At 31.6% G+C, this 15543-nt stretch overlaps 1 protein-coding gene and 1 long non-coding RNA gene across 3 annotated transcripts; both read left to right on the top strand.

The window, feature by feature from the left end:
• Positions 1 to 277: 277 nt before the first annotated feature.
• On the top strand, positions 278 to 8425 carry LOC127738364 (uncharacterized). Of its 2 annotated transcripts, none has more exons than XM_052249570.1 (4): positions 278 to 469; positions 2860 to 3598; positions 4636 to 4708; positions 5676 to 8425. In XM_052249570.1, the coding sequence occupies exons 2-4, from the start codon at positions 2987 to 2989 to the stop codon at positions 6092 to 6094; spliced, it is 1104 nt and encodes a 367-aa protein (XP_052105530.1). In that variant the 5' UTR covers positions 278 to 469; positions 2860 to 2986; the 3' UTR covers positions 6095 to 8425. The 2 variants fall into 2 exon arrangements, with proteins under 2 accessions (XP_052105530.1, XP_052105529.1); XM_052249569.1 differs by lacking the exon at positions 278 to 469 and adding an exon at positions 995 to 1484.
• A 3827-nt stretch (positions 8426 to 12252) lies between these two features.
• LOC127738367 (uncharacterized) lies at positions 12253 to 14462 on the top strand. Its single transcript, XR_008000024.1, has 3 exons — positions 12253 to 12532; positions 13407 to 13466; positions 14008 to 14462. It is a non-coding gene; the product is annotated as an uncharacterized LOC127738367 (long non-coding RNA).
• Positions 14463 to 15543: the final 1081 nt, after the last annotated feature.

Raw genomic sequence — 15543 nt, forward strand, 5'->3', positions numbered from 1 at the left:
TACATAATCGGATAATTCATAAAAAAAAAAATAATTTCCTACTGACAATTTCATCATGAACATTTTGCGAACGGGTATTTAATTAATAAGAAAGAAATTTGTTTTAAGAAATAGAGTAAGGGCCGTCCTATGAATGAAAAAGACATTGTCTTTTTCAGCATCACGAGGTTTATGTTATTTGCCTACAAAACAAATAAACTATTTGACGAAACGACGTCTACTTTCATTTTCCACTACTTTATTTGTAATCACGTATAATTTTATCCTGGATGTTTATTGTTACTTCATGTTATTTAAAGAATTTTAGGAAATGAAAATTTACACTAAACTAATGATAGGGTAAATTGATTTTTGAAAATAAACAGAAAAAAGGTTACCAGTATTTTAGGCAGAATCATACTTTTCAACATTAGCATCATCGAAACAGAAATATAAGAGTATTGTGCATATTCGGCTGGATGCTATACAAGTAAGTAATCCCATATATTTTATTTATATCATCTAGATATATTTATAATATTTAATCAAGGTGTGTAGGAGCCAGAGGTTAAAAAAGGGGGGGGGAGCCGCATTGCCCCCTCCCCAACTTTTTGAAATTGTTTTTATTGATAATAAATATTAAAAATGAAAGTGGACACTGACTAATTTCTAGACTAATAGACTATAGAAAAGTGTTTTTTTTTTACCTGTCACTTTCAGAAGTTTGCCCCCTCCCAAACACTCTTTCAGTCTACCCATACGCCATTGTTTTTATATCTAAACTTTTAAACTGATCTTTTAAAGATTTTAAGATTAAAATGATTCATTTTTTCACTATTTTTTTAAACATTCTTTTTTTATTTTCGTCTTTGCAATAGGAATGTAGTTACAGCGAAATTGAAGAAGGGCCAACGATTTGGAGTCTTTTGATTTTTACACTTTGTCTTGCACATGTCATTGTAATTAAATAATAGGTAACAAAACATATCAAATTTTATTTGTTTGTGTTATTGTAAGGTTTATTACCTTAACCAAAATTGAACACTCAGTCGGGTGTATATATTGGCGGTATTTATGATCAAATATGATCTATGTTGACATGCTCTAGATATGAAGAGTATTTAAATCTACTATTAATAGGAATATCCAGATAAAAATTCCTAGGTGAAAATACCGTATGAACTTGCCCTATCATTAGCAGATTAAGAAATGTAAATAAATCCCCAAATGTGAAATGATATTCTCCATCGAATTACTGTAAGACGAACTTTAAGTTATTAATAAGTTTTATCATTAGATTCGAGGGAAGTAATATAAGGTCGACACAGTTAAGCAACTTTCTTAATTAAAATCATTCTGTAATTTAATTATAAGTTAGATTTTATGATTGAAAATGGAGCCAAATTTTTTTGTTTACTTAGTATGTGTAGGTTGTGACATATTTCAAAGCTTGAGGACCATTAGGATTAAGTCATCAACCTTGGGAAATTCTGAGGAACCATTACGTATGTTATGTATAAATTTACAGAATTTAATCATCTGATTCACAATACACAGAGCTGCTCTAGTCTGAAAGTATCTAAAGTCATATTTGACTTTTGATTAATTTAGATTAACTGGAAAAAGATCAATCTTATGTGTGAGGTTAACATTTAAGTATCCGGGGACTATTAAAACCATATCAAAAACAATACATAGAATTTACTCTTACCAGTGGTTGTTGTTAAGATGTGAATACTTTTTGTTGGAAAAAATCGTTATACTTTGTGAATTTCCCCTGTTCATCGTCCTCTCTTATAACTCACTGTAAACTTACATTCGCCTTTGATATGTAAGTTATATTTGATGTAAAATTTGGAAGTATTTATGTAATTATAATTCTTTTATTGAGTCGATTCTATATTTAGATCTCCAAAATGATGGTTGTGATGATGGATAGGTTTTTCACGTCCAGTGGCAAATATTGTACGAGTTTCAGGGCAACAACATGTTAATGTGATAGTTCACAGGGTAATTGTATCAGGAAGACGCACCCAGACACATTATTCTTACTCCGATTGTACCAGTCTCTGCTCTTATAAGCAGCACGCATGCTTAACAAATTCCAATTTTGAAGCTTGTGGTTTATACCGGCCGGGAATCAACGACTTCCCGCACTCGAGATAAGCACGCTACCACCGAGGCGGTTCTATAAAATGATGATCTTTATTGCAGTATTGTGCAAATGAAGCATAGCCATTTCAATAGATCTAAAGTAAAAAGTATAACTCGTACATGGTAATAGTGACTTTGAAATAAAATTGTGTCTAGTTAATCATGTTGATACGCATTTATTGCAAGAAACAATGATGGCAATGTATATGCTATAACTAAAATACTCGGCATTACATAACTGCGATTACCTCGAAAATGTCCAGTCATTTATATTAATATTGTCATTGATAACTTTATTTAGGTTAAAGAAGGAAGGTATTTAATAACCGTGAATCTACCGCGAAATTGGTTATATTTAACTATGTCTACGCATGGAAGTATTATATTATATATAATACTTCCATGGTCTACGTAAGACCAGTACCCCCTTCCACGTTATTGATTACGATCTTTATAGTTCTTTGCATTTAAGTCGATTATTTACTGATAAAGTTTAGAAAGGCAAAATACAGCGATTTTATTGGTCGATAGCATTTCCCCATAATCTTTAATAAATGCGTAATCGAGATTCAAATACGATGTACAACATAAAGAATGGTGGTCTTATGCATACTTAATGGTAGTTAAAATTGTTACAAAAACGTATAGAAATGATAAAATGTTTACCTTTACACATTTATATTAAATTTGTAATAATTTGTTTGAATGTTATTGTTTTTGTTTCAGACTCAATTTTGACGTATTTATGATTAACTTAATACGATGATGGAGTTTCTCATACCATGTCATAATGACCAATTGTCAAGAAGTCGCAGCGTTTAGCGTAAACTGATAATCTTAACTTTGGACTTTTATGATAAAATTGAAACAAATGGATATCAAACTAACACCCCGACTCTGTACTTCTGATTTTATCAATGAAATAACCGAGAACGATTCTAATTTGAACGTTGGTTTAACTAGAAGCAGAAATTCAGAAAATGACATTCAACATGAAAACGGAGCAGATTCAAGCGGATACAACTCGAATTCAACTTTAGACGAGCAATTAGAAACACAAGTTTTCCTTCCGAAAAATGACAAGGATAACAGCGGAAAAAGTGTAGAAAGTGGAAGCAGGACATCCAATGACGATAGTGCAATAAGTTTAACGCTTAATATTACTAATCTAGATTCAGATCAAAATCAAATACCTACAACTCAGGAAACGTTGTTAGGACAGACCAATGATACTGATAACAATATCAAACATTCACCATCAACTCAAAAAATATGGCTCTGTTTAGTCCTGTCAATAACTTTTAACGTTTTGTTAATCGTATCAGTAATTGCTGTCCTTAGTTTACTTTGTAATACAGACAATACAGACAAATCATATCAGCCATCCTATTGTGTTCTGGAAAGCCACAAACCCCCATTGTGTTCAAATTTTTCATCAGCACATCTTCAATATTTAGCTCACGTAGTAAGTATCTTTCTTTAAGATTAATATCTTTACATTAATATTAAAAATATGGTATATATGACAAGGCCAGGTAATAAAATTAGAAAAAAGGGGAGGGTTGAAATTTGAAAAGCATGAGTCAAACCCCGCTATATTCGATGTGCATGTGCCTGTCCCAAGTCAGAAACCTCGTCAATAGTTGGTGTATGTCATTTCTTAATATGTTCCCCTTATTCGGAAAATAGGAGTTGATGGCAGATATTTGTTGTTTCTGTTTTATTTAATCATAACTTTTTATAGATTTGAGACAAATTAGAGTTTGACATTTTGTGTAGACACCTGTCTATTGTTGAATACTATATGCTGCTGTATAGATGGTTTTTTACCGTGAGGGCATTCCGGTGTATTGCTGTCGCCTAGATTTCCATTACGTAACTTTCGTGTTGGGATTGTAAACGATCTATAAACATGATAAATACGCGGACATTATCGAGTGCAAAATAACCTTCCTTATCGCTTGTTATAAATTCATTTTTTCAATGGATACTCCCAAAATTATTTTTTTTAAAACATAAATTAATAATATGAAAGTGTTTTGTCGTTAGAAATATATATATAAGTAAAAAATCTTTAATATCTATGCACACGTACAGAAAATGTGTGTTAATGCATGCGGAAGAATATCTCAAGAACGTTTGCAATCTCCCATGCAGAGTTATCGGTCCTCGCAGAAGTTACTAAACTGTACTCAACAGTAGCGTGAGTTAAAAAGAAAGCCTCAATTTGGCAAAGTTGACATTCGATACATTTCGTTATTCATTTAAAGGTCCCTTTTGGTCATATAACTCCTAATGTGTCTACATATTTATACTCATGGCTTTCACATGTTTGGGTTTGATCGTTCTTGATGAAGGTATACCAGAATAGCGTTTAGGATGCACCAAATCTATTAAGTGTTATTTTTCATTGTATGTCAATTTTTTTTTTTTTTGCCTCTATATTATTTTTATATTTAATTTGAATCCTCTGATTTTACGCATGCTATTTTCATTTTTTAGATGCAAATTAAATACAATCAAAGTCTACCTTTAGGAGCTGCCCAAACCTACATTTCCTTCCACAGTATTAAAGGTTAGTTAATATTTTTCGCGGATATATTTGTTAGTTTCTATATGTCCAATTTTTCATGTTCTGCATCTAATAATCAGCGTACTTATTTATTTGAGATTTCACTTAATTGAATACATATTTTTATTCTGATACGATAAGAAAATAAAAAAGGAACTAGTTATGTAAAGTATTTAGAAGGAAAATGACATCAAAATATACGAAGTCATTTTAGATTTTAGCTAAAGAACAGTGTGAAAGAACTTGGTCAAAATAAAGCAACAACAAAAAAAGACACACAAAACAAAAAAAACTTCTAGAAGATGTTAGAAGATCTGACATCTCCCTAATATTTATTGTATGGAATTAATTGCGAGACATGTGCTACCCTTAGGGTGCTACATAAAATTTAACCATAATTCTTTTTGTCCAACAGTGGGTCTGTACTGAGGCTGCGGCTTCTCAAGGTTGTGCGGAATTAATAAAAACATGGCATTTACTATCGGGATGGACAAACAATTAAGCGAAATGTCTAAGGAAAAGATTGCGCTTGATGCACGTTAAAAATAGTATGAACGGTTCTTCATGATAGGTTTGTAGTTGGTCTGTTCGGACAAAATTTTTCTAACAAAGTCTTACATATATGATCTGTAATATTCCTTCTTCATGCCTTATATATTATGTACTGTGTTACGACGCTAGATAAAAACTGACGAGGAAAGGTAACCACCGGCCACCGAAAGCTTGATTTTTGTCTAGCCTAGGTGGTCGAGTGGTCTAGCGCGCTGGGCATAGTGCAAGGCGATTTGGTGCCACGATATCTCAGAAACATGAGTTCGAATCCCGGCCAGGGAAGAACAAATATTTTCTTCCGAAAATTTACAGATCTAACATTATTGGGATGTTATTTAGACGAATTAAATATATATATGTTAAATAAATAGGTAATTCGGATTTTGAATTAATTTTTCCATTATGGTTTTTATTACAGGTGGTAAGGAAAATGGCATTATTCCAAGCGCTTTGATGAAAAGTACAAAATCGGCACATCGTCTTGTAACAAGAAAAGAAATTTTGTCATTTCACGACAACAAAATAATTATCCGAAAAACAAACACATACTTTGTATCCGTCCAGTTGCTGTTCAAGCGAGAATCAAGGTTGAATCACACAATTCAAGACAATGTCGATGTAACATTAATGAAGAAAAACAGACTAGACATTGACACTGTTTACATTTTGTCTAAAACACTACCAATTTGTAATGGCAGTCAAACTCTTCAAACCGTTCGAATAGTTGAAACTTTTAAACTGAAGAAAGGTGATGAAATTAGCATATTGGTGTCGAAACCTAATTTGGTCTATAAATGTCCTACTTGTAATATGGTAACAGTAATTGAGATCAAATGAAAACGGTACAAAATAGGAAATTGAACTTTTAAAAATCATATGGATATAGTTGTCTATGCTATTGCATTTCAAGCATACAATTGCCTGAGAACATGTATTTGAGTCTATGCAAATGTTTCGCTTATTAAGTGAAAAGGACATGCATTTTATCTGATCATTTGTTAAAATGTGCATTTTTAAAAGGTATTGTTTGCTTAATTTCTAGTCGTAAAGAATATGTTAACTTAAAAAGTGTACCTAAATCAGTAGATATACCAAGAGAACACATATGATAAACGATATTAAAGATTGTACATTTATTATTTTATTTGTTATAATTATATTTTGTTTGGCACATTTGAATGAACTAGTCTTCCTATATATGCCATTTCATAGGAACAATCGTTATAAAAACAAGGACATATGTATTTTTCATAGAGGACCATTCAGATATTTTGTACATTGTTGTCCAATCACAGAAGTATCAGAACCATCACAGGAAATGCAAAATTTGTATATAATCAAGACTTCTTCAAGGGCAGCTTTTACATCTATTAAATGGCATTTGTTATATATGTTATTTTTTTTATTAATTTTATTTCTTGTTGATGAAATGTTTGTTTTTAGTTTATTCATTGCTCAGTTCGTAGAACAAAACAAGATTTAAGATTAAGATTTATTGTCAAGCAACGCTCAGACGCATATATGTGTAACATGAGGTAAATATACAATAATAAATATGATTTATAATACAATGGTAACATTTTAAAACAAAAACAAATAAAAATTCATACAAATCAATATATAAATATATCACAATAAGTTATTTCGCTTTCTAATAAAAGATGACACCTGTCTATATAAATTAACATTGCAATAAGATAACATAACAGATAATTTCTGCTTGCTTGGATGCTTCATATAATAACTAGGGATATGTTTTTCTCTAAAAAATAACCAGTTGGGGAGAGTTACATATAAAAAGATAGTGAAATTCGTCTCCTACATTTTCTTTACACATGTGACATTTTCGGTCCTCCGCCGGAATATTATACCAACGCCCAGTTTCAATGGGAATTTTTAAATTAGACGTTCTTAATTTTGTCATCCAGATTCTTGCATTTTCTGGGATTTTTATTAAATAATTTTCAAAACCAAAACAATTTTTATAACTAAGAGTAAAATACACCTCGGGAAGATAATTGAACATCTTGATGCAATTTTTGTATATATTGGTCTTGTAAAACCTGTTTTATCAGATGTTTGTAGTCAGTACTATCTTGATTGACAAACACATATCCTAGTCCTGTATCATTAAATATTCTATAAAATTCAGCCATTTGAATGACTGACCGCTATTTTGCTTCAAACTTAATAATAATCTATACATATTACTACTTAATTTTTCACCATGCATTATACTTCTCCAAAATGATGTCATTCTTATTTCAACTTTTATTTCTATTGGAAATCTGCCTAATTCTCCATATAACATATAGTTAGGCGTTGAAGCTCTTACTCTTAAAATACGTTTACAAAAATTTAAGTGAATTTGTTCTAAAATTTTCAAGTTTTCGTATCCCCAAATCTCACAGCAATATAAAAGAATAGGCTCTACCATGGCATCAAAAAGTTTAAGCTGTAAATCTAATGGGATGACTTGATTTCTTATACTTTTGTACAAGCTGTATAATGCTTTTTGTGCTTGATAAACCAATTTTTTCTTCGCTTCAGTAAAAGTACCATTACATTTGAATATGAGCCCAAGATATGAGAATGTATCGACTAATTCTATATTTTTGCCTTGTAATTTAAATTCAAATTTTCGTCGCACTTTGCCTTTGCTAAATACCATACTTTTTGTTTTTGTAACATTTACTTCCAGTTTCCATAATTCACAGTAATTCTGAATACATTTAGTGCATTTTGCATACTTTCTGCTGAATCCGCTAAAATGACGGTATCATCAGCGAACAGTATGGTGAACAGTTTCATAATTGAATTTAACTCATTTTGACATTTTTCTTTAACTATCTTAAGGGGACATCCACCTAAATCAATAAAGAACTGTTCTATGTCATTTAAAAAAATGGAAAAGAGATAGGGAGATAGATTTTCACCCTGTCTAACACCAGTAAGACAGGGAAAATATTCTGACTGTTGGTTGTTGTATTTAACACATGATTTAATATTATTATACATATTAAAAATAACAGTAAAAATTTTCCCTTTTATACCACTGTTCTGTAGTTTTTTCCACAAGCCACTTCTCCATACAGTGTCGAAGGCCTTGCGGAAATCAACAAATGTGCAAAATAGTTTTTTTTCCAAAAGACTGATACAGTGCTATTAAGGCATGCAATACAAATAAATTATCGGTTGTAGAGTGACCTTTTCGAAATCCAGTTTGGTTGTATGAAATTAAGGAAATTTCGTTTGCAAAAAAGGTTAACCTAGAATTGATTATTGATGTAAAGACTTTTCATAGACAGCTTATTAAAGTTATTACTCTGAAGTTATCAGGATCCATAGGATCTCCTTTGTTTTTAAAAAACTGGTCTTATTATACCTATAGTTCAGTGCTCTGGTATTATTCCGGTGTCTAAAACAATGTTAAATATTTTACAGTAAATATGTACCAGTGCTAGAGTTGAAAGTTTTATATATTCATTTAAAATTTTATCTAATCCTGGTGATTTGTTATTCTTTAAATTTTTGATTGCATCAATTATTTCAGCTTCCGTAATCTCATCGTTCAAGATTGAATCGTACAAAGCATTATCACAAATAGAGTTAAAATCAATATCAATAGCATCATCAGCTGCATCGGGTTCCTATTGATTCAATTTTTTAAAAATATTCGTAAAATGTGTCAATAGGAATCGGAGGGTTCTGTTTAGTTTGACCGGAATATTTTTTAAGAGTTCTCCAAAAGGCTTTTGTGTCAGATTTCGAGTGGGATCTTAGCTCAGCAGCACATTTTTCTTGATACTTACTAAAATTTTGGTTTAGTGTTTTCTTATAATCTTTAGCAGAAGTGCTTAAAAGTTGTTTGATCTCTGCAGATCTATTATGCTTATATGTATTTCGTTTTTCCTTGCACTCTTTATTAAACTAAGGTTTTGCATTTAATTTAGGTGACCTATTAGACCTAATATTATTTTTATCACTAAAAACGTTAGTGGCGCTATTTACTAAGAATTTGCAAAGGTTATTAATAAGACTATTTATCTGATCGACATTAACCTGTGTGTTTTCGTTCATTTCATTCAACATACTGTTAAGTTCATTCAATGAGTTATGGGGATCATCATTTATTTTTTGAATAAATTCATTTGCTTTATCTGACCTCCAACGTACATGTTGGTCTACCTTTTGATTGGAAGTTAAGTTTTTCTGATGATTATCGTGATCTATTTTCATTGTAAATTGAACTCTATTATGAACATCAGAAAACATTGGGTTAAAACCAATTATTTCAAAATGTGTAGTTATATTAAAACTATTAGGTGAAAGTAACAGATAGTCTACCGTGCTAGCATCTTTACATGTTGTATGGCCAATACCTTTGTCTGAAAAAATGCGACCATTTGCTATAAAAAGGTTACATCTTTTACAAAAATCCAATAAATTTGTTCCATATTTGTTTACACGACCTGTATCTTCATTAAATCTTTGTAAAATGTTATTTTCTTTTAGTATAGAATAACTAGAAGTATTATCATCAATTTCATCTTCTTCAATTTGAAGTATTTCCTGTAAATTTATATCATCATCAACATAATCCTTCATAGAAGAAGTTCTAGCATTGAAATCCCCTACGATCACAATATTTTTGATACCTGGAGAAAATATTAACAATTCTTCTTCGATTTCAATAAAAGATTCATCAGATGAATATTTTGATAACTCACGTGGAACATAAGTATAACCAAATAGAGTACGTTGATCAAGGGGGATACTTTTTTGAAATTTCAATCCATTGAACAAATTCAGAATCCGATTTTAAAAACCGTAAATATTGTTTAATAGATATAGGAAGATGTGGTATGAGTGCCAATGAGACAACTCTCCATCCAAGTTACAATTTATGAAAGTAAACCATTATAGGTCAAAGTACGGCCTTCAACACGGAGCATTGGATTACACCGAACAGCAAGCTATAAAGTGCCCCAAAAAATTACTAGTGTAAAACCATTCAAAGGGAAAAACCAACGGTCTAATCTATATAAAAACGAGAAACGAGAAACACGTATGAACTACATAAACAGACGACAACTTCTGTAATCAGATTCCTGACTTTGGACAGGTGCAAACATTTGCAGCGGGATTAAACGTTTTGACGGTACCAAACCTTCTCCTTTTTCTGAAACAATAGTATAACATCACAACATAGAAAAACACACTTGGAAAGGCTTAACTGAATCAAAAAACGTAAATTAACATACACAATGAACGAATAAATTTGACCTGTGACACCTGAATGCAAATACACAGTTAATAAAAAATTACAAGGGATAAATATTTAAAGTCAAAAGTAAATAAACAGGTTTAAACAAAGTTAACGTATGATATCACTGTAAAATTTCAAACAATTTATAGAAAATCATCATTTTTGAAGAAACCTGCGTCATATTATACACAGGTAAATGAAAATAATTTTGTTGTTAAGTGTACTTCTTCTTCTGTGTGTATAAAATCTTCCGTTTAGGAATACCAAGAAATTTCTTTAATATCAATAAAACTAATCTAACAGTTGGTACATAAGGGTGAATATCAACAATACAATTATACAATTAGTGCTAGATAAAAAAGCTTTTTTTTTAAATTATAAGGATACCTCCCGATTTGTTTTTAAATTTCCTTCTGTTTTTTGCAAAATAGTCATATTCTCTGGGTAATTCCAGCACGTCAAACTTATCCAATTTAGATAAGATATCATACTGTGTAATTAGATGGTGAAAATCAGGATTCAGTAATTTTGACTTTATACCACACACATTTAGATGAGTTATTTTAAGTTTATCAATTCGCTCAGTAATATTATCTAAAGCGTTGCCACTGTCCTATCTTGATTTTTCGGCAGTATCCGATTCAGTACGGGTTCTTTTTGATCGTGGTGGTATTGGTGGACTGTTTGCTGCTTCTCTATGTTGTTGCGTACTAGGAGCTCGTTGGTTGGTAATTTCTCTATCATTATTTGCTGGATTGATATTGGTCTTTTCTGGGTTGTACAACTGACCATTAATATATAGTTTGTCACGAACAAGTCTCGCTTGTTTGCCTAGACTTTTTTCTTTTTTCAAGATCGGGTACAGTTTGCGGCGCCTTATTTCTATCTCTGGAGGGAATTGCTCGTTGATACCGAAGTTTGTATTTTTAAGTCGATATGCTTGTTTCAGAACATGTTCCAATTCTTTTCTATAGATGAATCTGTCAACAATCGGGCGTGCTCCATTTCTACCATGTTTGCCGAATCTGTGTACATTTCCAAGTGTAACCATGTATTCTATTCCTAGTTCCCTATTAATAAAAGTTTGTAACTTTGCCTCACAGTCCTCAGATTGATGATAGGCTAGACCGTTGAATACCAAGTTATTTTTCATGCTACGGCATTTCAGGTCTAAAATGGTTTCCTGCAGTTCCTTGATGATTGATTTTTCCTGTATTGTGTTTTCCTCAATCTTTTCAATATTAATTCTATTTGAGTCACATTTTTCTTTAACTTTTTCAACAACTTGACCCATGCCTTTAAAGCTGTTTTCAATTTCTTCCTGTTGTTGTAATTCGGCCAGATTATGTTCTGCTTGGTCCATACGTTGGACAACCGATGATAACTGTTGCCTAACATCATCAATTTTTTCGACCTCTGTTTCAATTTTTGCTATTCTGTTGTTCATTGATAGCAAAGTATTTAGAATCTTATTCAGAACCTCCAAAGTATTTGGTTCTATATCTGCTTCCAACGTGTTTTACTAGTATCTTCTAATAAGCGTTTTGTATCATTTGGATCCATTTCCAATCGCTTTTTGTTTCCTTCAAAAGGTTGTTAAGAATGAAAGAAATACTTTTTTTAATTCATACAACTGGAATAGGATCCCAGTTACGGCAACCAGTCCGGTACCCACGAATGTAGTTCTTAAAAAAAATATATAACTTTTATTTAAAACGGTGTAGTTTTATTATTACACAAGTTCTGTAACTGAATGTAGATTTATTTGAAAGGGTAGGCTTTCTAGCTTGAATTTCTGTAAAAATTTTGATTGATTTAAATGTAATCAGGCGTCGGTACATAGAGTAAATTGCCTAAATTCTAGCGTTTATTCTTCCCCGGAAGTAGATGGACCTACCCTGTTGTCAATCGAAACAAAATTTTGCAACGGAATGCCGGTCATGAGGCACTGAGATTGTACTTAGAAACTTCGAAACAAATGCCTAACATGAAACAGAAGTCCCAAGGTGGCTATCAAAATTACTTATTGGACAGCACCCCATTTATTTACTATGATTTTCAATGCGTTTCAATGGGGGAAATAACTGGGTCCCCGTTCCTGTCAGAGGGCATATTTTGAACACTTCAATCTGCAATTGTAAGCTTATTTTTGGGGTTACATGAATGAAATTTGGCCAGAAACTTGAAAATTCAATAAGAAAAACAATGGTGTAATTATTTTTAAAATTTGAATTAAACTTTTTAAATTAAACTGAAATTTAAATTTATGAAATTTTTAAAAAGTTTGTTTTTCAATTTAAAGTTTCAGAAGGGGTCACAGTAAGGTCATTTTGATGGTATTATGTATTCATACACTTGTAAGTTAAAATGGAGGGATTTTTCAAAAAATATCAGCAAAGAATATTAGAAAAGAGCCACCTGGCAAGAAATAACAAATGTCTTATATGGGATCAGGGGACAACAAAAGATGGAAAATATGGGCTTATTTCTTTCCAGTATCATATTTCTGGGACCTGGAAAAAGAGAAAAGCCCATAGATTCAGTTTTATGGTTTTTTATTAGTTTTTGATAAGTTTTAAATATTAAATACAACATTTTATGCCATTTTATGTGTCAAAAAAGTTTGTGAGGGAATGCGGGTCACATTACCGAAGAGCCGCATCACATAAATAACCACAGAATATTTCGTAAACTCAGAAAATCTTGCCAGGGGCTCTCTAATTTTCCAGATTGGGGCCTGGATTTTTTGGAAGATATATAAGGGGTAGGGCTATAGCTTATATTAACAATTTTAACTGAATGTACAACAATTTTAGACTCCTTTTTAAAGATTTTGGTGGTCCTTAAAAGGACCGTTAATTTTGTCTGTATCTTTTTCAGCAGTAGATGAATGCAGCTATATCTTTCTTTGATTTTGGAACTTTTGAAGAACAGCTTCTGGTAGGTATATTCTTCTTAGCAGGTATTACTCTACCATATGAATGATCGTCCTTTATGCTTTTACAAATGCAGCATCAAGTTTTGGATCAGGTTGCCCTTTTTTACATTTGTATATCTATCTGTACATTTACTTCGATCCTTTTCTTCCACATGAACCTTAGTCTTCTGTCCGCCGGTTGTAAATTTTTCTTTTTCCTTTCTGGAGTATTTTGGTTTACTTTGTTCCGTTCACACTCCCTTTACATCTGGTCGAAGTGTTTTAATGAACCTATTGAGATTTTAAAACCAATACATTCTGCTTTTTGTCACAAGGAATAAGCTATACCATTATTCAAATTGTGAATTATTGCTGATGCCCTCCCTTCAAATTTCTATAAAAGTTCACATTCTTTGGTAAGGAAACACTTAGTGCTCCCTTAACAGCTTCACCTTTTTGAGTACATGTATTATGATTAAATTTCATTTTCATAAATACTTCTTCGCTAAGTTTCATTTTTAAAAGTTCCCACATTATTAACTTGTCTTTGTTATCCATATTCAGGTTGGTTAACTTGTTTGGACCCAAGTACATAGATCTCAGCCACCAACAGTTTGAGTGTCCACCACCACCACACACGTATGAACTAGTGGGACATTTAGAACAGTCACAAGTATAACAACGCACAGTAGCATTAAGCATTCAGGCAGATCCAGGATTTCCCTCGACATTTGTTATACTGTAGGAGGTGCCGTCTTGACTGGTTTTAGCTACAAGTGAGAACTTCTCTGCATCTAGCCTCTTCCATTGTATATTAAATGAACTTAGCTGACTGTTTGAAGACTAAGTCTCATGATTTATACCCTTGTTATGGGGTATGCTTCTTTGCAAATGTAATTCTTATAAGATTTTTTTTTTTAATTAAAAAATTAATTATAATTAACTTTTTTTCAGCAAAATATTTTTTAACTAGATTTCTATACAAATAATGAATTTATCTATCATGTGCAATTTACAGAATGTAAATATCTTTTAAAATAAAAAAGTTTTGCTGATTTTAAGAATATTTTCTTCATGAATTTATGATTTTATCCGATCAATTTTCTGGTATTTCAGATGTCATAGATAAGGATCAATAACTCTTTAACTGTTGGATCAAATCTATTGAAACTTTGCACAATAACTACTGAGATGTATATCTTTATTTTAAAAGTGCAGTTTTAAGTCTGGAAAAAAAATTAAAGTCTGACAGGAATAGGATCCCAGTTACGGCAACCAGTCCGGTACCCACGAATGTAGTTCTTAAAAAAAATATATAACTTTTATTTAAAATGGTGTAGTTTTATTATTACACAAGTTCTGTAACTGAATGTAGATTTATTTGAAAGGGTAGGCTTTCTAGCTTGAATTTCTGTAAAAATTTTGATTGATTTAAATGTAATCAGGCGTCGGTACATAGAGTAAATTGCCTAAATTCTAGCGTTTATTCTTCCCCGGAAGTAGATGGACCTACCCTGTTGTCAATCGAAACAAAATTTTGCAACGGAATGCCGGTCATGAGGCACTGAGATTGTACTTAGAAACTTCGAAACAAATGCCTAACATGAAACAGAAGTCCCAAAGTTGCTATCAAAATTATTTATTGGACAGCACCCCATTTATTTACTATGATTTTCAATGCGTTTCAATGGGGGAAATAACTGGGTCCCCGTTCCAACTGTTCCAAATGTTTTGTCTTTAAAAAGAAATATCCGATTGGTTACAAAAGTGGTTTAATCATTACCCATATTGCAATTTTTAAACTACATGCACGTATTCTTATAAGTACAAAAAAGAAGTTAATCATAGGAAATATTCCTTGTGTAGTTATGTTTCTTGTGTTGTTATGTAACTTTTCAAGGTATAATATACTGATATTTAAAGTCCAAAAGTATATTTGAGGAATAGAAAAGAATTGTTTATTGTTTCATTATTAAAAGGTCATATCTTCCTAGTTGACGTCATCCAAAGGAAACCGAAAGAATTCTTTTCGTATGAACCAACAGGATAGCAGAGATTTAAATCAGGTTCAATGGACATTTTAGCTGTTACCGAAAGCTA

Source organism: Mytilus californianus, unplaced genomic scaffold (genome assembly GCF_021869535.1).
Source record: "Mytilus californianus isolate M0D057914Y unplaced genomic scaffold, xbMytCali1.0.p SCAF_4, whole genome shotgun sequence".
NCBI lineage: Eukaryota > Metazoa > Mollusca > Bivalvia > Mytilida > Mytilidae > Mytilus > Mytilus californianus.